This window comes from Calypte anna, chromosome 2, assembly GCF_003957555.1.
Source record: "Calypte anna isolate BGI_N300 chromosome 2, bCalAnn1_v1.p, whole genome shotgun sequence".
NCBI lineage: Eukaryota > Metazoa > Chordata > Aves > Apodiformes > Trochilidae > Calypte > Calypte anna.
The window spans coordinates 147,047,210-147,073,022 of NC_044245.1; the positions used below are offsets into that span (position 1 = coordinate 147,047,210).

General features: G+C 37.9%; 1 protein-coding gene across 11 annotated transcripts in view; it reads right to left on the reverse strand.

Annotated features, from left to right (window-relative positions):
- Positions 1-25,813, reverse strand: part of PTK2 (protein tyrosine kinase 2) — a 224,242-nt gene that overhangs the window by 61,923 nt on the left and 136,506 nt on the right. For all 11 annotated transcript variants that reach the window (XM_030445996.1, XM_030445997.1, XM_030445992.1 and 8 more), the window contains 8 exons: positions 25,749-25,811; positions 21,333-21,387; positions 15,801-15,941; positions 15,012-15,089; positions 13,919-14,026; positions 12,631-12,748; positions 5,372-5,402; positions 2,811-2,863 (listed from right to left, as the gene is read on the reverse strand). In XM_030445996.1, the coding sequence (XP_030301856.1) occupies positions 2,811-2,863; positions 5,372-5,402; positions 12,631-12,748; positions 13,919-14,026; positions 15,012-15,089; positions 15,801-15,941; positions 21,333-21,387; positions 25,749-25,811 (647 nt within the window). The remainder of the gene's footprint in view (positions 1-2,810; positions 2,864-5,371; positions 5,403-12,630; positions 12,749-13,918; positions 14,027-15,011; positions 15,090-15,800; positions 15,942-21,332; positions 21,388-25,748; positions 25,812-25,813) is intronic.

Consider the following 25,813-nt stretch of genomic DNA (forward strand, 5'->3'; position numbering starts at 1 on the left):
AAGAGTGACACTTCCTCACATCTACATGAGGTATTACTTCATCTATAACACTCTGATTCCTTTGGGAACTTGAGGCAAAACTCCTATCAGGCTCTTTCATTTCATCTCAACAATGTGTGGCTTATATTTAATATACTGTCACCTATGCCACACTTAATGCACTTCAAGGAATTATTGGCAAAAAAACCCAAACCAACATCAGAAAAAAATATGTCAGTGTTCTGTGTATCCTTACTAAGAAGAAGAACCCTTGAGAACTAACAATAAATGCAATGGCTTGAATCACTCCAGTATGTCAGTGTTGCCAGTGATTTGTAATATGTATGTATAAAAATATGTATGTATAAAAAACAAGGATCAAGCACAAAGATTTCATTGTAGAAAGATAAAAAAACAAGAAAAATACCTAATAATTTTTTTTTGTATTGCAGAGAAGGGGAGGGACATTTGCTGGCAGAAGCTTTGCTTATGGCTCCAGGAGCCAGACTTATACCTTACATTTTTCTTGATATTCATTTGACCAACCAGTTCACCTCCTGCACTTCTGTCTCTTCTGTGGTACTTCAGCAGAGCTTTTATTTGACCACCATTCACCCTTGTGTGATGCTCTAAATGCCAGAGTTATGTGGTATTACAGCTTCCCTGCATGAGTATCAAAACACTGCTCTGAAAAATTAGCAAAGCAGCAAGTTTGTACTCTGAGACATACAACTGCTTCAGATTTCTGAACATGAGCCAGCAGTGTGCCCAGGTAGCCAAGAAGGCCAATGGCATCCTGGCCTGGATCAGGAACAGCGTCGCCAGCAGGTCCAGGGAAGGGATTCTGCCCCTGTACTCAGCCCTGGTGAGGCCACAGCTTGAGTCCTGTGTCCAGTTCTGGGCCCCTCAGTTCAGGAAGGAGATTGAGGTGCTGGAGCAGGTCCAGAGAAGAGCAAGGAGGCTGTGAAGGGATCCAGCACAAGTCCTGTGAGGAAGGGCTGAGGGAGCTGGGGGTGTTGAGGCTGGAGAAGAGGAGGCTCAGGGGAGACCTCATCACTCTCTACAACTCCCTGAAAGGAGGTTGGAGCCAGGGGGGGGGGTTGGTCTCTTTTCCCAGGCAACTCTCAGCAGGACACGAGGGCACAGTCTCAAGTTGTGCCAGGGGAGGTTTAGGTTGGATATTAGAAAGAATTTCTTTAGGGAGAGGGTGATCAGACATTGGAATGGGCTGCCCAGGGAAGTAGTGGATTCTCCGTGTCTGGAGATATTTAAAAAGAGACTGGATGTGGCACTCAGTGCCATGGGCTGGGAACTGCAGTGGTAGTGGATCAAGGGTTGGACTTGATGATCTCTGAGGTCCCTTCCAACCCAGTCAATTCTATGATTCTATGATAAAATGCATCAAGCAGAGGAGACCTGAATTTGCAAAGTCAAAGCAATAGTAATAAAGGATCATGAAGTAAGCATTTAGTACTGCTTTTAACAGTGAAAGTGTATCAGCATTCTAAGAAAAACTGAAGAGGTGAAAATTTTAGGTGGTGGGGAAGTATGACTATGTTGTGCTGAAGATTACTCGGGTTTTTTGGGTTTTTTTATGTAAGTGATTAAAAAGCACAGCACTGAGAAACTTCAAATTTTTCCAGCAGCTAAAATCAGTCACACAGGTAAGAACCAAGAGAGACCATGGTGATCTCTCTTATCTACCATGCTTGTGTGACAGGTACTGAAGGAAGAGGAGTTATTTGAGTCTGAGAGGTAACAGGAACTGGTGAAGCTCTGTTACACCTCTGCAACCTGATACAGATTTTAATTCTAGATCCTCTCACCTATTTTCTTGTACAAGGTCTGTTTACTTTGGGCTTACTTTGCCAAGGGGTGAATCTCAAACATCTTTATAAAAAGCTTAAGGGTGGGGAAAGGAATCTGAAAAGCAGGAAATTAATCAAAGCTCTATGAACCTTTCCTCCTTCTGGTATGAAATATGTTGTTTGATTATGTGCCACTAAGGGCTCACAGAGATGTTCAAGTGAGGCTGGAGCCCCCCCCTTGCAAGTCAGGGGTGGACACTCCACTGGGTCACAATATTGGGTCCTGAAGTCTGTGGCCAAATACTAGGAATTTAATAATATAACAGAACTGTCATAATACCAACACATTTCCATACTGAAAAACCTCATTAATAAATATTATGTACAAGAATCTAGAAATGCATTTTTTACTAAGACACTGAATCAAGCCCTCAAAAGGATTTAAGAAGAAAATTATAGAAGAAAAATATTCTCTCTCAAGTACAAAAACTTAAAAAACCCACAGTAACGATCAGAGCCTCTAAGTGACAGAAACAACACGTGTTACTTCATATGCACATCCTTCAATTAACTTGATTTTCAATAGCAAAAATTAAGTGCTTTGATCTAAACAGCAGCTACAAAAAAACCCTATTAAGTGTCTTTTTTCTGAAAAGTGATGATTAATATTTAAGTGCCTATTTTCACTTTTCAAAGCTGTTCCTTCATAATTAACACATACTCAGGTAATTTAAGTTCTAGCCCACAACACTGTGCCTCATTGCAAAGCTAAATGAAAATACTGACAAGCAGCCCTGGCTTTGAAGTATCCTGGCCCTGCTTTACTGCACGGATAGGGCTCTTCTTGCAAGTGATGCTAAAAAGTTTCTCTTCAGAAACTCTACAAGGAAGGTCTCTGCAAGCCATGCAGCAAGAAGCAAGCTAACTGTGAGTGAAAAATCTGCCTAAACATTTGCTAGCTTTATAAATAAACTTGCATTTTTTTATATATATGTATTTTTTTTTTTTAAAAATGAGCCTTACCTGACACAGAGACTGTGTGTGACCTTACTCCTTGCTTCTCATTGTTGGCCAGCCTGGAAAACAGAGGTTGGAATCTCTGAATGCTGTACATTCTGCACACTCAGACACACACTGAGAATTCATCCTAACAGGGCACCTCCTGTAATTAGCAGGGCCAATCCATTTCCCACAGTGACAGATTTGGAGGGGGAGAGAAAAGTCAGAAAGGAATCTACCATTTTAAACCCACTTGGGGGAGTAGGAGTGTAGAGAATGAATTAATGTTTTAATTAGCATATTGTTTCATGATAAAGAACAAATTTAAAGGGAAAAACAAAAGCCAATTTATAACTTTTAAGATGAAGCTGTGCATATCTGAACATTGTCACTCTATGAAATCATTTTTACTTTCTGTATTATCTCCTGGAAACAGAACATGGATTGAGGATATGTCTGCAAAACCACTTGCCATATTGAATTCTATTCATTCTATTTATATTAATTCTATTTATATTAATTTATATGTCCGTAAATTATTAGAATAATTCATTGCAGTTTCTTATACTAAAGAACATTTATACCAAACTGCTTTTAAATTAAACAATTTAAAAATTGTTAAAATTTGTTAAAAATTGTTAAAAATTTGCATTCCAAATTAAATTAAACAATTTAATTTAAATGCAGTTTGGTATAAATGTTCTTTAGTATAAGAAACTGCAATGAATTACTCTAATAATTCTTTTTTTTTCCACATACATATATAACCACAATTTTTATGGTAAGAGAGAACTGCACTTTGTCCTTCCATAAATCTGGAACTTCACCTGGCAAGGCAAAACTTTCCAGATGCAAGATGCTGCTGTTGGCTAGCAGCTTCATATATGTGGAAAAGCCCATTCCTCTGCTGCCAGTCTAAAAACCTATGGGGTGCCTTTGTTTAGACTTAAGCATACAAAACCAGTTTTGGTAAACTATCCCAAAAATGGGAAAAAGCTTTTCCTTCAAACGTACTTTATCCCAGGAACCCCTACAAGTAAAAACAGTTTAAACTTTAAAAGCTATTCTCTGTTTCTTAGTTGCATCTATTTGAGCAAAACCACATTTTTCTCTTCCTTATGAGTGTATGCTAAGCTTACCACTCTTCCTGCTTCCAATCTCAACTTCCATTTTTATCTCCTTCCTGCATTTTAACTCCTTTTTTCCACTACAGAACACTACCTGGCTAGTGAGTCCTGCAGCAGAACCTGTGATGGAAGAGCAACCACTGGTATCTAAGTGGCTCATTACCTGCAGATTCAGGAACAAATCAAATTCCATACTCCATCCAATAGTATAAAAAGTAATAACAGTAATTCTGGGCTCCTCCCAGGAATCAAGGAAGAAACAGAATGAGGTTGCTGGGTCAAAGTAGGCACAGGTAAAAAGACAAGATAAGACACCTTAAACTGCTAAATTCCATTTGGTCTTTCAACAGTTACCTACTTGTTCTGGATATTGGTTCAAGGAGAACATTCTAATGATATGAGACTTTAAGCTGTCTCTAAATGTGGCTATTGAGAAAGCAACTAGATTACAAGCAAGAAAAAAAAGGAGTGAAATTTAGGGGGTCACAATAAGAAAATGCTCAGAGAAAGGGGAGACCAGTATCCCAGTTTTCCAGAAAGGGTAGAGATCTGGCCACTGACACCAGGAGTGCTAAGAATGAGCAAGAAGAATAGGATTGCCTACCACCATCTTATGGAGTACCAACTCCAAAAATATAAAAAGTATTCTTGGTTCAAAGAGATAAATTTGAAGTATTTTCTTGTTTACCTTAAAGCATGAAAAGGAGAGAAATGCCAAGAGGTATCTTAGTAAATGTTATATAATTTACTTGTTGTTTATGGTACCACCATAAAACTAGCTAGAGAAAAAGCTGCACTTTTATTTGCCTCACATAGATTTGCACTTTCTACAAATTCATAATTACTAGCAGAGCAGAATCTTTCTGAATTTCTATATTTCAAAAATAGAACAACAAGTATTTGGTATTTAAATTCTATTTTTTGGGACACCGAACACAGAGGTCACAACTTAGACTAGCCCCATTACAGAAATTTAATTAACAAAAGTTGACATGACAGATTCATGATAGGAGGAAATAAAAATCTATTTTCTGTATTTCACATAAGCAGAAAGAGGGAAAAATATTAAAAACAAGAGCACAGACTGACTCATAGACTGAAATGACAATTCAAAAACTGTTTAGCAGCATTCCTATAATTAAATTTACCCACGGACTCAAAATAAATAGCCTGAATCCCAGTCAAGTCTTTTCCAAAACATCTTTCTTTTGTTACTGTCAAATATGATCAATGCATTACATACTTTTTTCCTCAGATTTTACTTCTGGTATCTGTATAGTTTAATGATGCTGTCAGTCATTTATGCCCCATAGCCCCAAATGACCATCTCCTATTTGTCCTAGAATCCAAACCCAACAATAACAATTAAGCACATATAAAATGTCCTAAAGCATCACTTAAGGAAAACTGTTTGTCAAAATATTTTTCACATAGAAGAAAAAAACCCATAAAACTTACTTTGGTATTGACGGTAAAGCTCTTTCACCTTCTGTGTAAACAAGAAGAAAACAGGATTAAAAATTTTATTTATGGTAGAAGGTATGACAGTAACTCATCTCTAGTCAAAAATGTATTATAATTTGTAATATACATATATATATAACTGGGGTTAGCTTTGCTAACTGCTAACATATAAATTTAACAACTGAAACCAATCTGGATTTCCAAGTAAGACAATTGAAATAAATCATCAGAGCACAGAACTCACCATTTTGATTTCACACATTCATTTGGTTGAAATTATATGACAGTAATGCTTGGCAGCCAGAGACAAAGTGAGCTTTTTGTAAACTATTTTGATAATGTTATAGTGTACCCATGTGTGGATGTACCTGACCAAGTTTTTTTTTTCTCTCTCCCTGTTGGATCTGATGAGACTTATTTCCCCACATAGATTTGATGGCATCCATGTAAGTTACTAATCCTTTACTAAAACACCAGTGATTTGCAGCAGATTGAACTAAGGGGGGGGAAGAAGTATTAAGTGAGAAACTAAAACTCTCTTAAATTGCTGATAAAGTGACCTCACAGAAAATGGAAGAGCAGTATTTCTAGAAAATGGTGATAAACACTAATTACACAAAAATCATGACATTATAAAAGTAAACTACAATCTCACTTTTGTGTATTATGGGACTGAGTAGAGCAATGCCTGATATCTGGAAGTCTGGCATGACAAACTACATGTATTATGTTACAATTTTTTTCCTCTCCAAGCGTAGAACATCATTTGGCTCAGCCAACACTGGTCTGTTTTGATCTGTCTGATGGTGGGTGTTGAACAGGAAAAGTCAGGAAACAAGAAGCTGTGATTTGGAAGCTGACCTAGAGCAGCTCAGCAAAGTGATCAGAGCAAGCATCTGGAACTGATGGGCAGAGGAAGGACAGCAAGATTATACAGGAAGCATGAAGAGGGAAATAAAGGTATTGTGCTATATTTGGGTTAATGATACCTTTTGGGGAAGGGGAAAAAAGCCAAAGACCTTTAGAGGCTGTGTGGAGTGACAAATATGAGATCAAGGGCATGTGGGTGACAGCCTAACAATAAGAGACTGGGGGATAAGTATCCAAAAAAAGACTGTAATGGGAATAGAGGATTCTCACTAATGGAACTGGGCAAAAGCCATCAAACAGGCAGAAGGGTCCTGCTCTCCACGGTGCCTCCCTAAGGTTGTGAAGAGTACCCAAAACCTCCTAAATTCCACCTGATGTCTACATCAGCTGTCAGACACTATGCATGAAAGCATCCTGTGTTCTGGTTTAAATCAAGTTATGCTGCTACTACTTGTTATTCCAACATTGCTCCTACATTTGGCAATGGATTTAATGATGCTGATGAATCACTTGTGCTACTGAAAAAACTGCAGCCTGTTGCTTTTAAAGGTTTAGGACATGATACAAACCTGTCTGTTAAAGAACTTCATATTAAAATTTCAAAGGTAGCTTCATTATATATTTTTAAATCAAGATTACAGATGCACAATTAATAAGCAACTATTAAAAAAAAATTCCCATGTTATTCATCATCGAGCTCCATTGTTTATTAACTGCACAGTAATCAACTGGTTTTCTAAAGAATGAATTTGAATTTCCTCTCAGTTTTTTGTTTTGGGTTTTTTTTGGTGTGTGGAGAACATCAGTACAATATTTGGGGACAGAAAAACATCAGCAAATGATTTAATAACACTTGCAGGGTCACAATGCTTCATATATTCCAAGTATTGACCTCAGCTGCAGATTAGATGGTTTCTCCTGCAAACATAGACTCCAGCCTCTTGAGATTGTGAGAAATACCAGAGCTGGCAATTGCTACTGTGTGCTCAAGTCAACTGCTACCTATCAAAAAGCACTTAAGAGAGGTAAAGACAGAATCCAACCTTCCAGTGCTGTACTAAATTTCCTTAACAATGGGATTCCCATTCTGTTAATCCACAGTCACTTCTCTGAAGAGCTTCCTATCGGTGCAAAATACAAAGAATCACAATAAAACATCTCTTTCACAGCAAAATCCTGATTCCATGTTAAGAGTAAACCTGTTTTACACACTTTGTGAGGTAAGGAGAATGTCAACAGAAGTGGCTTTACATAGCACAGAAAGAGTATTGTGATACAGCTAATGGGTAGAGGGTGTGACAAAGGTGCAAGGAAATTTAAGGTTGCTGGAAAACAGTGAGAGGAAAGGATGGAGATGGGCAGAGACAAGCAGAGACTCTTAATGCAAATTAAACTAATTTTGTTTCCAGATTGGTTGAAAAAACAGGCAGCATGCATGGGTCCAAGCTAACTAAAAAACCCATTATTTTCTGATCATCTTCTTTTTCACTGTCCCTTGCCACATCCCATGATCTGATGTACACATTGACTGTAAAATGTTCAATTATGGACAACCCCAGCTATGGGCAAGGGAAACTGGAAATGAAAGCACATTTTAAAAACAAAAAGTGCAACCAAAAATAAAAACCTACTATTAAATAGTATAATGGATGCCTCCCCTTTCACTGGAGAAAATTCAAGAAAAATCCATCCACATGGAACAACTGATGAAATGGAATATCAAGGCTTATCTTATAGACGCCTACAGGCTCTCTGGGTACAAACTGCTCACTTCAGTGTTTCCCACGTTGGTGCTCATCTGTTTACAGCTTATACCCCAAATAAAAACATGAAACATTCATCAGCACCCTTGTAGGTCTGGGTCTGGAGTCGTTACTAACAGCATCCAGTAAAAGCATATGTTGTTTTTCATAAACTGAAGCCCACAATCATTTGCCCAGTTCTGTATTAAATGTTAAAAATTGGATGTGCAGAACTGTACTGGGGAGTCCAAATCTCAGGACTGGCACTGGGGGGGCTCCAGGGACCCCTGTGAGGAGGGAGAAGAGGGGCTGGGATGAACTGACCCCAACCCCCAACCCAGCCCTGTGCCCCTGGGGGAGAGAAGCCAGGAGAGAAGGTGAAGCTCAGGAAAAGGTGTGTGTGTTAAGTTGTTTCTTTAGTTTTGTCTTTGTTTCTCACAACCTGATTTATTTTAAATGGTAATAAAGTCATTTTGCCCAAGTCCAGTCTGTTTTACCTGTGAGACCTGGCAACTGACCTCCCTGCCTTTACCTCAGCCCATGAATTTTCTCATTATTTTCTCCACCTGAGCTGCTGAGGAGGGGGATGAGCAAGCAGCTGAGGTTTGGTGCTGCTAAGGGCCAAACCTTTTTCTTGATGCCCAACATAGGGCAGGATTTCAAGGCAGCAACAGCAACTGGAAGAGGGAGCAGCCAAAAGCCAGACTGGAGAATACCAGGAAGATTGGATGCTGGTGTTGGGAATGTGACTAAGAGAGGAGTTTTAATGTGTATTTGCTGTATTTCATTGTGGGTTTTTTTTTAAGTATGTGTGTATGGGTATGGTTGGGGTTGGGTTTTTTTGTTTGGCTTTTTGTTTGGGGTTTTTTGGGGTTTTTTTGGTCTTTTTGATGATGATACTTGAAAATTTGATGCTGCTAATTTTTAAATGTAAGTGAAAGTAATAAAGAACATGTATTTTAATGATAATTTTCTAGTTTGTGTGTCACAGAAACAATGGGTGGAATGGTGTGAAGGTGGCTGTGACCAGAACAGGGAAGCTCCTGGCATGTTCTCTCACACCTCTACAACCTCACCACTACCAAAACCTGTGCACCTATAACTTCCACCACACCTGTAATTCCTGGCTCCAGGAGACAGGAAAAGAACTCTCAAGGAGTTTGATTTACCACAGTGTAAAGTGTCCTCACCTGACTGAAATTATTGTGAAAAAAGAATCAGTGAGGGGTCAAAATTGTCAGTATCATAAGAACTACAATACATGCTGCCATTCCATTAAAATTAAAATGCTGCTCACAGTTAATTTGTGTGAAAAGAGAAAACACTTGAAAGAATTTAACAGATTATTTAATTTTGGTATTCTGAAACTCAAAATTTTGAGTCCCTTCCAGCCTGACATTCTATGATCTATAGGAGGTCCCATATAAACATAAGGAACAGCTTTTTCACTGTGAGGGTAACAGAATACAGGCACAGGCTGCCCAATGAGACTGTGGAGTCTCCTTCTCTGGAGACACTAAAAACTTGTCTGGATGTGTCCTGTGTGACCTACACTGGGTGATCCTGCCTTAGCAGGGGGGCTGGACTGGAGGTTGACCTCTCAAGGCCCCTTTTAACCCTTAAGATTCTGTGAAAGCTCCTTAGTGCAAAGTTCAGTCAGTAAATAGCCATTAAATATCAGTATTCTATCAGTGTGCTCATTTCCCATGAGTTAAGTGTGATAATGGAAACACAAATATTAAGTTTATGGTTTCCACACTGGTCTAGTGGGACCTGTATATCAAATTATTAAAGAAAAATATAACAAACTGAACGGAAATATGCCAAACACTGTCCAGGTCTTAAACATTACGTAGTGTTCTTACCAAATTAAGAGAAACTGGATTACTAATGGATAGTGAGACAGATAATATCACAAAAACACAGGTTCTTTCAGTAATCAAGAAGGATAATTTATGAGGAGACTTGCAATCAACATGTAAATTTACAACAAAGAGGGGATGGGAAAGCTCAGAGAGGGGAGAAAAAACATCTGTTGGATCAGGAGCTGTTACATGATTTCTTTCTGATGTGCCTTGTATAATCAAAGCTCACTGTGGGAGGTATCTGGGAATGCAGAGCACGGTGGGGACAGCTCTTCTAGGAAATGTTTAATTAATATTTTGAGTACTGCTATGAGCTTCAAAAGAAGAAACCTCAGACAAAAGAAGACCACAATTTATTTTAATCGGAGGGATTCTCTTAATGTTTGCCTAAAGAGGAATGTTCCCAAAGTGCTACATAATGTTCCTCTAACTCAATCACTGCTCATTTGGTCTGTGTTAAAATAGACCAAGAAAAGCATCGCAGAAAAACCTCACACTCCATTTAATGCATTGATTTATTTTGCATTCATGCAATCCACAGTGCAAGACATAGATGTGCCTAGCACAACACACAGAAAAAACAGAGATCTTGCCTCTGACAGAGCTTAGGTGAGTGTAGAAAATGTAACAGCTGAATGATGAGGTAGTCAGGTCAGAGGAAGACAAGAATGAGGAAGAAAAAGTTAAACCTTGAGTGGGTCAAGTTTTATTACCACCTATAGCAGCAGACCACGTGGTCTGACCTGAGATGGCAGATGGTTGTATGCATCATGGAACAAGTTATGAAGAAGACACTGTAAATCTTGTAGAGATTTTAACTGGGAGAAGCTCCCCTGCTTGGGTAAGAACAGCACAGAGAACAAGAAAAGGGTTTGGCTGAGAAACAGAAGCAGAGGTGACTGGAGCACAGCCAGTGTCACAGCACTGGAAGCTTCCACACAGGATGAACAGAGCTAAGACTTGATGGAGAGAGACCCTGACTGCCTGCTGCTGTGAATGACAGAACTGGAAGTCTTTGAGCAGGGGTATTTTGTGGAGTTGAGAGCAATTTTTTGTACAAATAAGAAGAGGAAACCCATTCTAGTAGCAGAGGAGCAAGCACTGGCTATGGAGACTGAACAGACCCAATTTCTGAAATACCACCAGTGGTAAGAGTTGGCCACACTCTACCTGTGTGCCTTTAAAGAAAAAGCAGAAGACAGAGTCAGAACTATCTGTCAGCTCAGTATGACTGAGGGGTGGTGAGAGGTAATGTATTAAGGTGTGAAAAAGCTTTTAACTTTGGCTACTTCAGGCTGAAACACTGTCAATCCAGTGGGTATTCAAAGTAAGGTTTTTGGGAGTGAATAAGAAGGATTGTAAGAAGCCCCAACTATCATGTTTCAGAAGAGAAGAAACACAAAAAGCAACTGATTGCAGATGAAGTGAAATAAAAATCTTGGCTTGTGATGCCTATTTTATTTTTAGAAAAATAGACAGCATTATCACTGATGTTAGTGTATTCTTTTGCCATCAAATTTCAATGCCAATGTTTTCATCATCACTGAGTGGTGCACTAAGTTGGCCAGAAGATCTGAGTTTGACTGTTGGACAAGGTGATCTTCAGAGGCTTTTTCCAACTTTGACAATTCTGTGACTCTGTTGGTGTTGAGAGAAGATTTTCCTCTGTACAGAGATGAGGCTGCACAACTAAAACAAAACCTAACAAAGCAGTTTGTGTTGAAGCTAAAGGTTAGAAATCTCAAACCAACATGAAATTCAAAATTAATTTGAACAATTCCTAAGTGTTGTCAAAGCATCTAACACCTACAATCATGTTTCTTTGTTACTGAATGACCAAATTTCAGTGTTTTTTAGTTTCCTTATGCACAGGTAAGATGCTGAATACAGACCTGGGAAAGACCTGAACTATGTCAATAACACTTCCTCACTTGAATGACTACAGACCAGGGAAAACCAGGGGCACAATGGGACTCAGGTTCAGACTGGAGAGCTTCTGGAATGGTTTGTGTGACTTACTGTATTATAAAGGGGGTAAGGGAACCAGTTTATTTATTGTTCTAGAAATAAAAAAAAGTTGGATTTCAGAAGATTAGTACAAGAGGACAGAAATCTCCATTCTTAACCAGCTTTGCTGAGGTTTTTGCAATAATTTAATTTGTCTAAAATTAGAAATTCTAGTAAAGTTTAATTAAAATTATCTTTTTAAAGGTAGGTGTACCTACACCTTGGTCTCTTCCAGTTTGTGGGTTGCTACAGAAACAACTGATCAACACTAAAAAATACATCTCTATTTTAGTTATCTTTTATGAGAAAGGCTCATGAGAGATCTTGCAGAAAGTTTAATTTTTAAAAGAAAGAGCTTTGTGATGAGAAAGTTAGGAGTATCTGAGAGGATGGCAGAAGTTTTTAAAAATAATCAGTTGTCAGAACCACACCCTAATGCATTCTAAACAGCCTCTTTGGATTTACACTTGTATATTAGGGAATCACACTTCACAATAACATGACCTTATTAGCAGTGCCTTTAATTACAATTTACTTCTTCTAAAAAAGTTCAGAATAATGCACAACAGTGATTACTGAAACCCAATCTAAATCACCAGCCATTAAGTACTGAGTGACATTTACTATCAGGGTTTCTAATACCTCATGGTTCCTCCCTGAAAGCCTCCAAATGAGGTTTTTGCTGATACCTTGTGTCTTCTATTGAAATGCAAACTAACCTAGGAGGGGATAGGAGTGTAGCAGCTACCAGAATGAAAGGTGCCCTTACCTTTCTGGGGCCTGATAATAAAGGATTGCGTGGATCCATTCACCAGCCGGCAATACCCATCTATCAGGTCAGCCATGTTCTCTGCAATGGTTAAGGATGGTGCTGTCACTGTCAGAGGCTAAAGGAGGAAAAAAAAAACAAGGCACCAACAAAGAGGCATTATTTATTGTGGCTGCAAACACTGGCAGAACAGCTGTGTCCTTGCATCACAGCTTCGTACACCCTTGCAAACAGTAAACAGAAAAATGGGGGTGGGTAAAGAACTATCAGATTCTTGCTTTACCTTTTCTGTAGCAGATTTGAGTTTTAGAAAGCACAGCTGATAAACGGAATATATCAATCTGGGATGTTTAACCACTGTTCATTACAACTGCTATGACTTTCATGGCTATAATTACAACAAGTCTGAGGAAGCTGCTTATTCCTTAAAACTCTTACAGGTGGTATTTTCTTCCACTCTTTTGCTACCACAGTTTATTCTTTGCTTCAAAAACTAACCTTATCACTTTCAAAATGATTAAAATTGTAAGAAAAAAAAAAGTGACAGGGGAAAAGGAGACATATAGACAAGCATTAATTTTAATACCACCAACATTCATCACCCTCTGTGCAGATGTCCCATCTTGCCTCCGATCATTCTTTACCACAGTGACTGCTTTCCAGTGCACCAGACCAAGGACAAGATTAATTTCACTTCCAACTCTGCCTCCATCTAATATGGAGGAAGAAATTTTCCCTCTTTTGTATTTCCCCTTTTCACAAAAGTGAAATTGCTTAGTTTCCTCTTTAGGACATAGCATCATATTTCCTATTAGGCTATTAGGTTGTGCTAGTATTTTAAAATTAAGCTTCTTTTACAAGTAAAGTATACAACCACAAGATGCAAACCCTAAAACATTCACTATGCTCAAAATCTATTTAAAAAAAAATCTGACTAATGATGACTGCTCACACTCAACTTCCCTTTCCCCTTAAAGCACACCCACTGAATGCCCAGTATACAAAATGTCAAAATATAATAATCTGGTTTTAATTACAGGAGGAGCAAGAGTTTAACTAAGTCTTTGTGCCCATACACATACAGGCAATCCCTGATGAAACATGCACAAGCAAAAGTGAAGTATACTTTTAATATACCATAATCAAGACAGTAGAAAAATCCAGCAAGAAGCTACAGACCACAACAAAAGCATAATCTACAAAATATCCTCATTAATACTGTAGTCATCTCCACTCCTTCCCAAGAAAACTAAAGGTAGTTTGTTCATGGTAACTTTCAATATCATACCTCAGGTGCACCTGCTATCTTGAGTTGCAGCATCCCTTTTCTGTCCTTGTCTTCACTGTTTGAATACTGAATAGTCTGCACTTGATTAAAGTCTGCCAGATGAGTTGGCTAGAGAAAGGAAATAGAAAAAGTGGAGAAAATGTCATAATTGCAGCAAAACACTCGGCCTTTAGCCCTGGTGTTGCAAAAGCACACACATAATTTAATCTCCAAATTACACTTCTATAAGTCAGTTCCTCTGCAGTTTCATCAGGCTCTGGCAAACAATGTATACACCAATGTACACAGAATTTGCAAAACGAAACCAAGCACCCAGTTTGCCTACAGAGGTCACTGTTGAGTAACTGCAGGCACACTTAGAAGTGGAAACAACCTCTGGAGGTCAAGACATAAAAATCAACAGGTTAACCACATAGTATTTGCATTCACAGGATACCCAACCTACCTCCAGAGTGCTTTAAGAGGTGTGTTGTTAGCTGGCTATGTACTCTTGATCTCCAAACCTTTTCACTACCTCTGATTTGATTTCAACAGAAGTTGGACATGAGCTCAAGTTAGGACTGGAAGGGTCTCAGACATTTTACTAGAACCACCTCTCTGAACACAACCACCTTGCACCATGGAGTTGTACAAGAAACACTAACAAAGTCAGCATCAGGGAATGAAAAGTATGTTAAGGATACAAGTAAATCAAATAAACCACCAACAATTGCACAAATGCTAAACAGTAACTGATAAAACAAGCTCTTCACTTACATCTTCCCAAGGAAGATGAGAATAATTTAGAATAATTTTCATGTTTCATTGTTAACATCTCCACTAAACACTTCAAATACTGCAGATGAGTACTTCATTGGGTACAGAAGTCACCAAGTTCAGAGCTAAAGCTGACACAGTCTCACTTGTTAACCCAACTGCATATCCTGATCCCAAATCAGGAGTTAATAGCTCAACAACAGCTGCATATGCTGAATTTCCAAGCTCTTCTGTGCTTAACTCAAACACTGTCATTCCCCTTTGTGTGAAGTTCAATTCACAAGAGGTCATGGTTGTCAGGAGAGTAACTCAGAAAAGAAAACAGAAGCAGACTTACATTTGCACCCTTGTCTGTAAGGTAACTGATTCCCTCTTCTGGGCCAATTGCCAGTTCCACTGAAATAATCCAGCTTGACTTCAGAATCAAAGGAAAAAGACAGGGCAAAATTTCAATAGTAAAACAAGACCTTACTATGAAACACTACCCTCCAATGTTATAATTACAGTTTTTATTCTCTAGAAGCTTGTAACACCTTCAAACAATTTAAAATATTTTAAGATCAAGTTATTCTGTAAATAGCAAAACTCCTCATGACTGATTTCCTGGGGATCTGTGCTACTCAAAATGTGTTTCCATGTGTTTTATCTTAGGTCTGCACAAGAACTATGTATTTCCTACATTTCCTCTTCTCATGGATGCTGATGTTCATGTTCTAATTTCTGCTGGAGTGCCTATTTTCACAAAGCTTGCAGACTTAAAGCCCTTTCTCAAAATTTATTTGAAATTGGTAGAGATTAAAAGGCATTAGAGGAAAATTTACAAATGAAAAAGCTGAGCAGACTCATTTCCTCAGGAACCCAGGTTAAAAATATCTTGACTTTTACAACAAAGTACCAATAAAAACATGTAATATTGTACAATTCCTACCCTACTAATGAACAGTGCTTTTTTTAACAGTCAACTGAAAAAGGCCTAAATAAAATCAATAAATAGATTTTGCTGTTAATGAAATCCAAGTGCTCATCTCTACATCAAAATAGGAATTAAGCAAGCAATTAGTTACAAAACCAATTAGACTCATAACTCCAGCATGTATTCTGGTGACTGTCACATTGCTCTACTTACACCAAGAGCACACTTGAAGCATTCCTTGTCAAATCTGTACACTGGAGAGAGGATCTCAAAGAATTTCAGAATACTTTCTTCTCTGTTGAGGTTGGCAAATTGTCGAAATGTTTGTTGGATTAATTTTCGTAGTGTTTTGGCCTGTGTATTAAAATGTTTAAAGATTATTTTAAATATAATCAGTGACAGTGAATTTTCAGAGTTTCAGTCAGTATCACAGCAGTTTATCAATGAGATGCAGACTATTCTCAACAACAACAAAAATAGCTGCAAAATATAGGTAAAATTCTGCCTTCTTGCTAGGAAACAAAATAATTTCTGGTATATATTATAGAGGGAATATCTAACCAATAATGTTTTGAATAATTATAATAAAAGACACCTTAACCTTTGCAGGAACTATTTTGTCTAGATTCCTCATTTCTCCCAACTTCTTAACTGTGCATCCACACAAAACCACATCAACCAACACCATTATATGAGGTTTTAAACTTAAAATCACCATTCTCACATCTGATAGTACAGCCCAGCCAGTGCTGTACCTAAGATTACCCATAATGGACTGGATTCTTGAAGTCTGATAATATGGCAAAATAACTTCCATATGAAATTTAAATAGTAAATTAAAAATAGTAAATTAAACTATGATCCTCCCAACATCTGGGACAGTGTGACAGAGCAAGACACTTAATCACATATCCTGAAAAAGAACTTATATAGAGAACACAAGCAGACTTTCAAACAACTGCATTAAAAACCATAACCAAACGGACAAAAAACCAAACCAAACAAAAAGCAACCTAAAAAAACCACCAAAAAACCAAAAAAGCAAAACCTCAAACAAAAAACCAAAAAACAAAGAAAAAGCCACAAACAAACAAACACAACAAAAAAATCTCCAAACTAATCAAACAAACCTCTATTAAGGCTTCTAAAAAATGAAGTATCTGCCTCTACATGCTGTATAATCCCTGGGAAGGCTGCTAACCTTATCATAATAAAAACAGAATCTGAGAAGCCATCTCTTTAGCAGGCCCCAAAACTGAAGAAGAAATCAATAATCCCAAACAAAATAATGTTTCTAAACACCAGAGTTCACCTAGCCACAAGTGCAGCACCTTCTTCTCATCTGTCCCTATCGTAAGAGCACAGGTATACTCTGGAAGTGGTGTGGAGCCAGGTGATCCCCTGGGTTTTCATCACTGTTTACATCATCTGGACCCAAAATGTCAAAACCACAAGCACATCTCTACTTCTTTCCTTTCCCAAAGCTTGACTGTGTTTAAAAGGACTGAACAGGTTTAAGAAACCCCTTACTAACACCCATTTTTCATATATCTTCCAATTAACAACAATAATAGAAGGCAAAACCATGCTTATTTTTGCAAGGTTAAGACAGGAATTACCATTGTTCCTCTACCAAAACATATATTAATGTTCTATTGCAACAGCACTAAAACTCTTCATTCTTTCAGGTTGCTTTTAACAGCTCCAGGCACTACACAAATACAAACTTCCTTTTGTCCTTAGCACACCCAGTCAGACTCAGTAAGCCTTTAAAGAACATTAAGAACCCAAAAGAGCCAGAATTTTTTTAAAGGAGTGTTCAGCAGACTGACTCTAACAGCAGTGATCCAAGGCTGTTGCATATTCACAAACAAAATGATGCTCAGTTTTGCAAAGACAGATATATGGGCTGGAAAACCTTTAGCTAAGCACATAAGCTTCATGTTATAAAGTTAACCAAAAGTTCTGCCATTTTGTTTTCATTTCAAATTGCTGTGTAACTTCAGCAGAACCTTCTACCTACTATTAGGTGGATCATTACTCCAACAGATACTTGGGGAGGATAAAGCAAATACTGGTAGCCAAAAGCCCTCCCTACTGCACCCAGAGCTGCTCCACTTTGTTAGGACAAAGTTGTCGCAGACGACACTAAGCTGGGGGGGAGTGTGGATCAGCTGGAAGGCAGGAGGGCTCTGCAGAGGGACCTGGACAGACTGGAGAGTTGGGGTGATTCCAATGGGATGAGGTTCAACAAGGCCAAGTGCCGGGTCCTGCACTTTGGCCACAACAACCCCATGGGGAACTCCAGGCTGGGCACAGAGTGGCTGAGAGCAGCCAGGCAGAAAGGGACCTGGATTGACAGGAAGCTGAACATGAGCCAGCAGTGTGCCCAGGTGGCCAAGAAGGCCAATGGCATCCTGGCCTGGATCAGGAAGTGTGGCCAGCAGGTCCAGAGAAGGGATTCTGCCCCTGTACTCAGCCCTGGGGAGGCCACAGCTTGAGTCCTGTGTCCAGTTCTGGGCCCCTCAGCTCAGGAAGGAGATTGAGATGCTGGAGCAGGTCCAAAGGAGGGCAACTGGGCTGGTGAAGGGACTCGAGCACAGACCCTATGAGGAGAGGCTGAGGGAGCTGGGGGTGTTCAGGCTGGAGAAGAGGAGGCTCAGGGGAGACCTCATCACTCTCTACAACTCCCTGAAAGGAGGATGGAGCCAGGGGGAGGTTGGGCTCTTTTCCCAGGCAACTTTCAACAAGACAAGTGGGCAGGGTCTTAAGTTGTGCCAGGGGAGGTTTAGGTTGGAGATTAGAAAGAATTTCTTTAGGGAGAGGGTGATCAGACATTGGAATGGGCTGCCCAGGGAAGTAGTGGATTCTCCGTGTCTGGAGATATTTCAAAAGAGACTGGATGTGGCACTCAGTGCCATGGTCTAGCAACCGCAACGGTGGTTCAAGGGTTGGACTTGATGATCTCTGAGGTCCCTTCCAACCCAGCCAATTCCATGATTCTATGATTCTATGACTCAGATTAATACTGGATCTATTGTTTTCCTTTTTAGAGAGAGACCTGATACTATGGGAACCGAAGATCCCAGACTTAACTGAATATCTTACAAATACCAGGAGTAAGACTCTGTAAATGGGAAAAAACCTGGTAGCTCAGGAGTGTCACAAATATTTCAGCCACTCAGTTGATGAAAAATACTTTATTCTGCCCATGGTTTGCTCTCCTGGCCTTTTTTCAACATCATCTTGACTTCCATGCATAATGGCTTATGTTATTTGGCTGTGTTCAATCCACAAGATGACCTGCTCTTAACTATGAGATCCTTAATAATGTGTAAACATAGAAAGTCATAACACAAAACACACCTCTTCTAGAACAGAAGAGAGACATTTATGAGAAATATCTGCAAATGACAACTACAGTGGAAATGCACAGAAAATTTCCTCTTTAGGTATCTCCTAAGAACTATTTTTTTTTTTCTCCTTTTTTCCTCAAAGCATGCTCTAGGGTGCTCAGGAAGGCTTCTTATGTGTTAAGGAAATACAATCTGGATTACATCCATTTCCTGCACCCTCCCCACCTCCCAGTTGTTGGTTTGGTGTAAGTAAATTCCCCCCATATGGTATTTGTATACTTAATACACTTGCATATGAGAGCACAACATAAGTCATGGCATGTTAGAAGCATTTACTAAGTTAAATGCAGGAAGATTTCCAATACTCCTCTAGTGAAGTAATGAAAAAGGAAGGCTTGTTGACTCAGTAACTTTTCCTCTGTTCTTGAATTAGGCTCAGTTATTCTTCCTTGAACACAGACAAACAGAACTATTTGCAGCATACACAAGAGAGAGTGCTTTGTGCAATTATTTCCATGTTTCCTCCTGGGACAGCACAAGTTTTCTTTTACATGGCTTACAGATGCCCTGTGATCAGCTAATACACACAGCTCTTTAAACTCACCAGTTTTTTTTTATTTATTTAATAAATTCCCCAAAAAAGATGAACTTTGTTTTTAAACCACTGTATATCACCTCATACTTTACACTTTTTAATATTTTGATTTTAATTTTTCTAACCTTCTGGTCTTCCCATACAGAAAGCTTTACCTCTTTAATGGAAAAAATTAATTTTATATTTCTTGACCATCAGAACCATTCTTTTGCCAGACAGTTCAAAATCATTTGTCTTCACAAAGCGAAGTAATTTAATCATTTGAATGAATCCTAGATTATTTTAATAGTGATTTCATTTACATTAAAAAGCTGATCCATTTTTCCTTCTCTTTTCTCCCCTCTTCCTAAGTCCAACATTTTTATCATGTCTTTGCAAGGTTTTACTCAGCTTCACCTGGCAATTCTTGCTACTCCTTCCTGCTCTTCTCCCCACTCCATAATTTCTAAAGAGCAGTTCTCATTGTTGGTCAGTTTTCTGTCTCTGTAATATCATTTTCGAGACAGTTATGCATTCTTTTACGTCTGGAGCCATTCACCACAATTTCTCCCTTTAGCAGAGAATACAGTTTCAGATAATTGCTTAAATTAAAATGCAGAGTTATTTCTTATATTCACTTGACTTCATTAGCTTATTTTAAAAAGTCTTTTGAAACAAAACCCCCTCATGAGAGACCTTTTTGTTTATGCATTTAAATCACAATGTAGAAAACTTTCTAAATCTCAAATTGAATTATATTATTTTTATAAAACCATTGCTGCTTAGCAAATGCATCTATAGAATACCAATATATTTTTATACTTTCATGTATAAATTGTAACAGATTTTAACAAGACATTTGCATCAAGATGGGGAGGCTGTTAAAATTCTTGGTGACCATGCTTAACCTCCCTTTTCATTTGCATTTTTCACTCTGGAAACATATGGACTTCAATGGAAGTGGGATTCAAATAATGTTTGTAGTCTTAACTGGGATTAACATAAGTGGAAATTACTGAAAATCTTCTTTGAATGAGTCGGATACAGCCTTGAGCAAAGAAGGCAGAATATGGTTTATTGAGTTGCCACTAAAAATAGGCTGGTTTCTTACACATTCCCTTCTTCCTTAGCCAGAGGTCTCATTCCTCTTTTGGAAAAAAAGAAAAAAAAAAGAAAAAAAGAAGAAAAGTTCTTTGATACCAGAGGGTGAGGACTCATTTTGAACCTTTGTTCTAGGCCATGGAACTCATTTCTATCTTAGTTCTGCCAGCTGCACACCTGTACTATAGGAGCTTATATTAATAATGTCTGAGAGGGTACAACAGGAGAGCTGTGGATCATGCAGTGGGTCCTGCTGCAGGTGGTAGGGATTGGTCTCTTTTGCCAGACGACTTTCAACAAGACAAGAGTGCACGGTCTCAAGTTGTGCCAGGGGAGGTTTAGGTTGGATATTAGAAAGAATTTCTTTACTGAGAGGGTGATCAGCCATTGGAATGGGCTGCCCAGGGAAGTAGTGGATTCTCCGTGTCTGGAGATATTTCAAAAGAGACTGGATGTGGCACTCAGTGCCATGGGCTGGGAACTGCAGCAGTAGTGGATCAAGGGTTGGACTCGATGATCTCTGAGGTCCCTTCCAACCCGGCTGATTCTATGATTCTATATCTTATCCATAAGACAGCTCTGACATTTATTCACCAAGAGAGCACAATTGCACAACAATTCCCTTATGACTGTACAGTGAAAATGATAACACAATTTTCAGATTTCTGACACTTTTTTTAAAAGTAGTATAGAATTGACTGGAACTATAATTACCTTCACTGAATCTAGTAAACTCTTCGGAAAAAAACGCCTTAAACCAACATCTTTCCTGAAACAAAAACACACACACAGTATTAACAAAAGAAAAACATTATGCAGTATCACATTGCTCTACTTCAGGATGGTGTTTTGGGTTAGTTTTATGCTTTGTTATTTTAAGTAACACATGCAATTCAAGAAATTATTTTCATAATAAGGCCCCTGACAATCTCAGAGTAAGAAAAACACCACAGTCTAAACCACAGTCACTCCACAGCAAATGTGGGGGATGGCAATGTCTTCCAGGTTAAAACTCAAAAGGAGCTTACAACAGGTACCTGGTGTGGGAAGCACATTATCTGAACTGTTGGCTTGAGCAGAAAGAAGTTTTGAGAGTAAAAACTGTTCTGTGTACATGTAGTAATAATTTAAATTAAAATATGTAATCAGCAGAGGAGGGAATGACATGAAAAGGGTAAATTCTAATAAACATCTATTAGAAGTGAGAAGGAGATACAACATAAAGGAAAGGCCTTCTTGTGATTCCACATGTTCCACTACTGTTTTATCCTTTGCACACTATAAGAATTAATTAATTTTTACAGTCAGTTATTCCTCTTATTAAACACAACTTTTTATTGGAAGCAATCTGACTTTTTGCATCTGTCAAACAGGTCCTAATTCTGTCTGTGAGCCCAGATTTTGCAAACTGAATTACAAACTCATTTTCATACACATATATATAGGGTTGCTGCCTGGTTGACACCCAGAGTTAGAAGGACTAATTATGTTAGTGGCTCAGATGTGCTGTACCTCCTTTATGTCTGACATTTATGTATGACCACAGGTAAATATTAGCTTCAAGAAGGATGTCTAAGAAGTTGCCAGAGATATACATTAATGCAGAAGTAGATTGTTCCACAATCAAATATATCAAACATTGCTCAACCATCAACTAGTTCTACAGTATTTGAAAATTGCAGGTAAAAAAGAAAAAACTGTAAGAAAAATGTAAATAGAAAAAGGACTTACATCCATGACTCTCAAAGGCATTAATGACTTTCCTTTAAGAGCTTAAAAGTTTCTTTTAAATAAATATCTTTATTTGCTTCTGAAATGAGCATGAAAGCAAGCTTCCCCTGACTGCATGCTTTGAACAGAAATATATCTGAAATTCTTATATTTGGCTCAGAAAACAAAAGCTGTTGGTGAGCCTGAGATCTACAGTGTGTATTTACTGCTAACTAACAGAGCAAGAAGAAAGCCAACATCCAAGTTAATACAAAAATCTTACTCAAAATAATGAAACAGGGTATTTTTAAAGCTCTCCAAAGATAGACAGTATACAATTTCAGGAAACATACTAAAAACACCCTCAACTAAGAGAAGCAAAGTGTTCATGCATAGCAGCAAGCACTGGCATCTGTGCAATGACAGTAAGCTGAAAGGTTATAAAACTTTCATAAATGTTAATTCCTTTGATGCATTTCTTCTCAAATGCAAATTACATGAGGTTTATCATCCCACACAGTTAAATAAATCTAACACACTATTACCATCTAAATAACATGCAAAGACATTTTGACAAGGAATATATTAGTTAAACATTAAGCATTTGAGAGAGAAATGGAGTTTTCAGAAATGAAGCAGCCCACACCACTTCAGTGCTGTTCTCTCTGATTCATTATTAGGAGTTGGAAGAGAAGCTTTTGGTACAGATCTGTATGTAACAAACTCACAAGAAATTCTTGTGCAGAGTACAACAAAACTCTTTTTTTTTTAAATAAAGCACATCTTGTGTTTGACCGAGAGAGCAAATTTATTTACTGAAGAGAATTTGAAGTAAGGAGCACACAGATTTAATGCCATGGTCAGCAATGAACAGGGGGTACCTATAAATAACAGAATAAGCATTGAAAATTGGAACATACAAATAAACACAACCCTAGAGAACTCGTTCCCTTCTATCCTCAGCTGCACTGGGTGAGGGTAAAATGGCCAACTTGGGATACACACCAACAGTTCTACAGATTAAAATCTTAGACATCTGTTTTCTGACTGCCAGTAAGAGATAATTAGCAGCAAGATCCTGGCTTTGTATTTAACCTACTTCATCCTACTTGCAGGATTAAATGTAGATCTATTTTTTTATGTATACACTTCAGTATGATTAGTAAAATACCAGCTACAGCTAGATGATATTGCTTGTCCTGCAACGATGAGAAGCTTTAGGCAACACCTACCTTTATTTCTATTTTTCACCTCAATTGAAGTTACAACAAAAAAAATAATGTTAGATTAACATAATAGACTTTCACATGCTTTTTACAAAATTGTGGCTGCAGCTGCTCCTTCGTATAGCTCCCATTTTTCTACTTGTAATTATCCCTGTTCTATGCTAACAAGCTTCACATTTATTATGAAAAAAATTTCTTCTTTCATTACATGAAGGCCCAACCATAAAAGGCTACTTAACAGTTTGATTCTATCTACATCCAGATTTGGTCTTGTATGAAAACCCGATCAAAGACAAATACCCATCAAACAGACATCTGACAAAGACAGGCAAGAAGCAATCACACCAAATGCAAAAAAGTACTATTTAAAAATTGCACTCAGCTGGTTAAGAGCCTCGTGTTGTACTAAAAGTAGCAAAAAAAACCCAAAAAAAAAACCAACCCAAAGCAAACAAAAAGCCTCACTTGAGAAATAAATATTACTTGTGTAGATAAACCTTTATAAGGCTATTAAGATGGCAGGAGGGAATGAATTCACTTTGGTGATCACTGGCACTTTCTGCTGACTCTTACCAGCCTATAATTATCTATAGCCAGTTTAAGGTGCTTTTATCCCTCATCTCTCCCAGCTGAAACCCACAGAAAAGACATTTTACTTTAAAAAATAAAAAAACCTCTTGAAGTACATAATTCTACATTTCCAATTTTGAAGGCCATTAAGCTGTTAGATTTGGTGTATGGGGGTTTTTCTTCACTTTGTCTTTCACAGCAGCAATTAAGTTATTTCCTACCAAAACTGTTACTGCATGAAAAAACACATGCCCTGGAAAAAAATAAGTCACTGATAAATTGGAAGCAACCCCATATTGAGTCTTCCAGGACCCCTCACCTGTTCCAATTATTATTCAATACTTCATGTCATCTGTTATGGCCCTTGGTTACTCTGTCCTATAGTTAAGCTAACCACTAATGTTTGTAGCTTCTGAGTTGACTTAAAAATATCCTTTCTCAAGTTTTTGCTGGAACATATGGAAATTGCAACCACGGTACCAAAAATTGCCAAAAAAAAAAAAAAAAAAAAAGGATATTGCAACCAAAAGCTCCCTTTTCCTGAAGAGGAGGACATGGATCAGAATTTCTCCAGGTCAGAGTATTTTCACATCTTTTTCCTGTCACCTTCTAGCCATGTCTACCTGCTCGCCTTGTTATCTTCATTAGTCTTTTCTCATTATCTTATGTGTTTCCTCAACCAGGATATTTCTACTGGTTTACTGACATAAACCTACAGTGTTTCAAAAAAATCTAATTCAAACAAAACCAAAGCTTTCAGATTCTGCAGTTAAAGGAGTACTATATAAATCAGAAAGTAATTCAATAAAGTTACCTTTACCTATTAGAGTTTCCTAAAAAATCCTTGTGAACTTAATGTGATGAAAAATCTCCAAGTTCTCTGATTTCACACCTTGGATAGTTAGCACATTTTATTTAAAAAACAATACAAATACTCTACTTTTACTTCAACCTTTTAGCACAATTTTATAGTAAACTCTATAGCATCTATTCATAAAGTAGTGAAGAGCAGATCATTGGTGTATGTATGTATGAAACATTATTCCACTAAATTAATTCAAATAAAACCAGCTTTCATCTCCTAAGATTCTAAGAGATGTGGATTGTTTAGGCTGAATCCACATACTGCACAACAAGCAAAATACTTCAGTAAAAAGATGCTCCCTGGTCTTCTTAAACTTTGGGATACACAGATGAACACCAAACTTCCTAAATCAGGAAATCCACTCACTGAAGAAGCAGAAGAAAAAACCAATACCACAAACATTTTCAAGTAAATCAAACTTTACCACAGATGAGTCCTTACTGAAGAATGCAATATACACAGAAAACCATTTAGAAACAAAATCACCTTGGAATTAGGCTTGATGAACCCATAAAAATTAGCACAGTTGTAAAGAATCATTAATAAGCCTCCTGTGTTTCTGGACCAGAGTTAAAGGTGCTCTTCCTACTTCTGTACCTTGATAGGTTGCATCAGCCTTTTCTTATATTTAAGCACTCCAAGATCTTAACAAACTTCATGGGGAAAATAAATTACAATAGAAACCTTCTGTTATTAAACTGAATTTAATGTTCCTGATAAAGAAACAGTTGAAACCTCAAGCTAGAACACAATACTTACTCTAACACTTCATAGTTGGACTTCTTTTCTAATGCATTGCCTCTCATCTCTCCGTAGGATCTCCT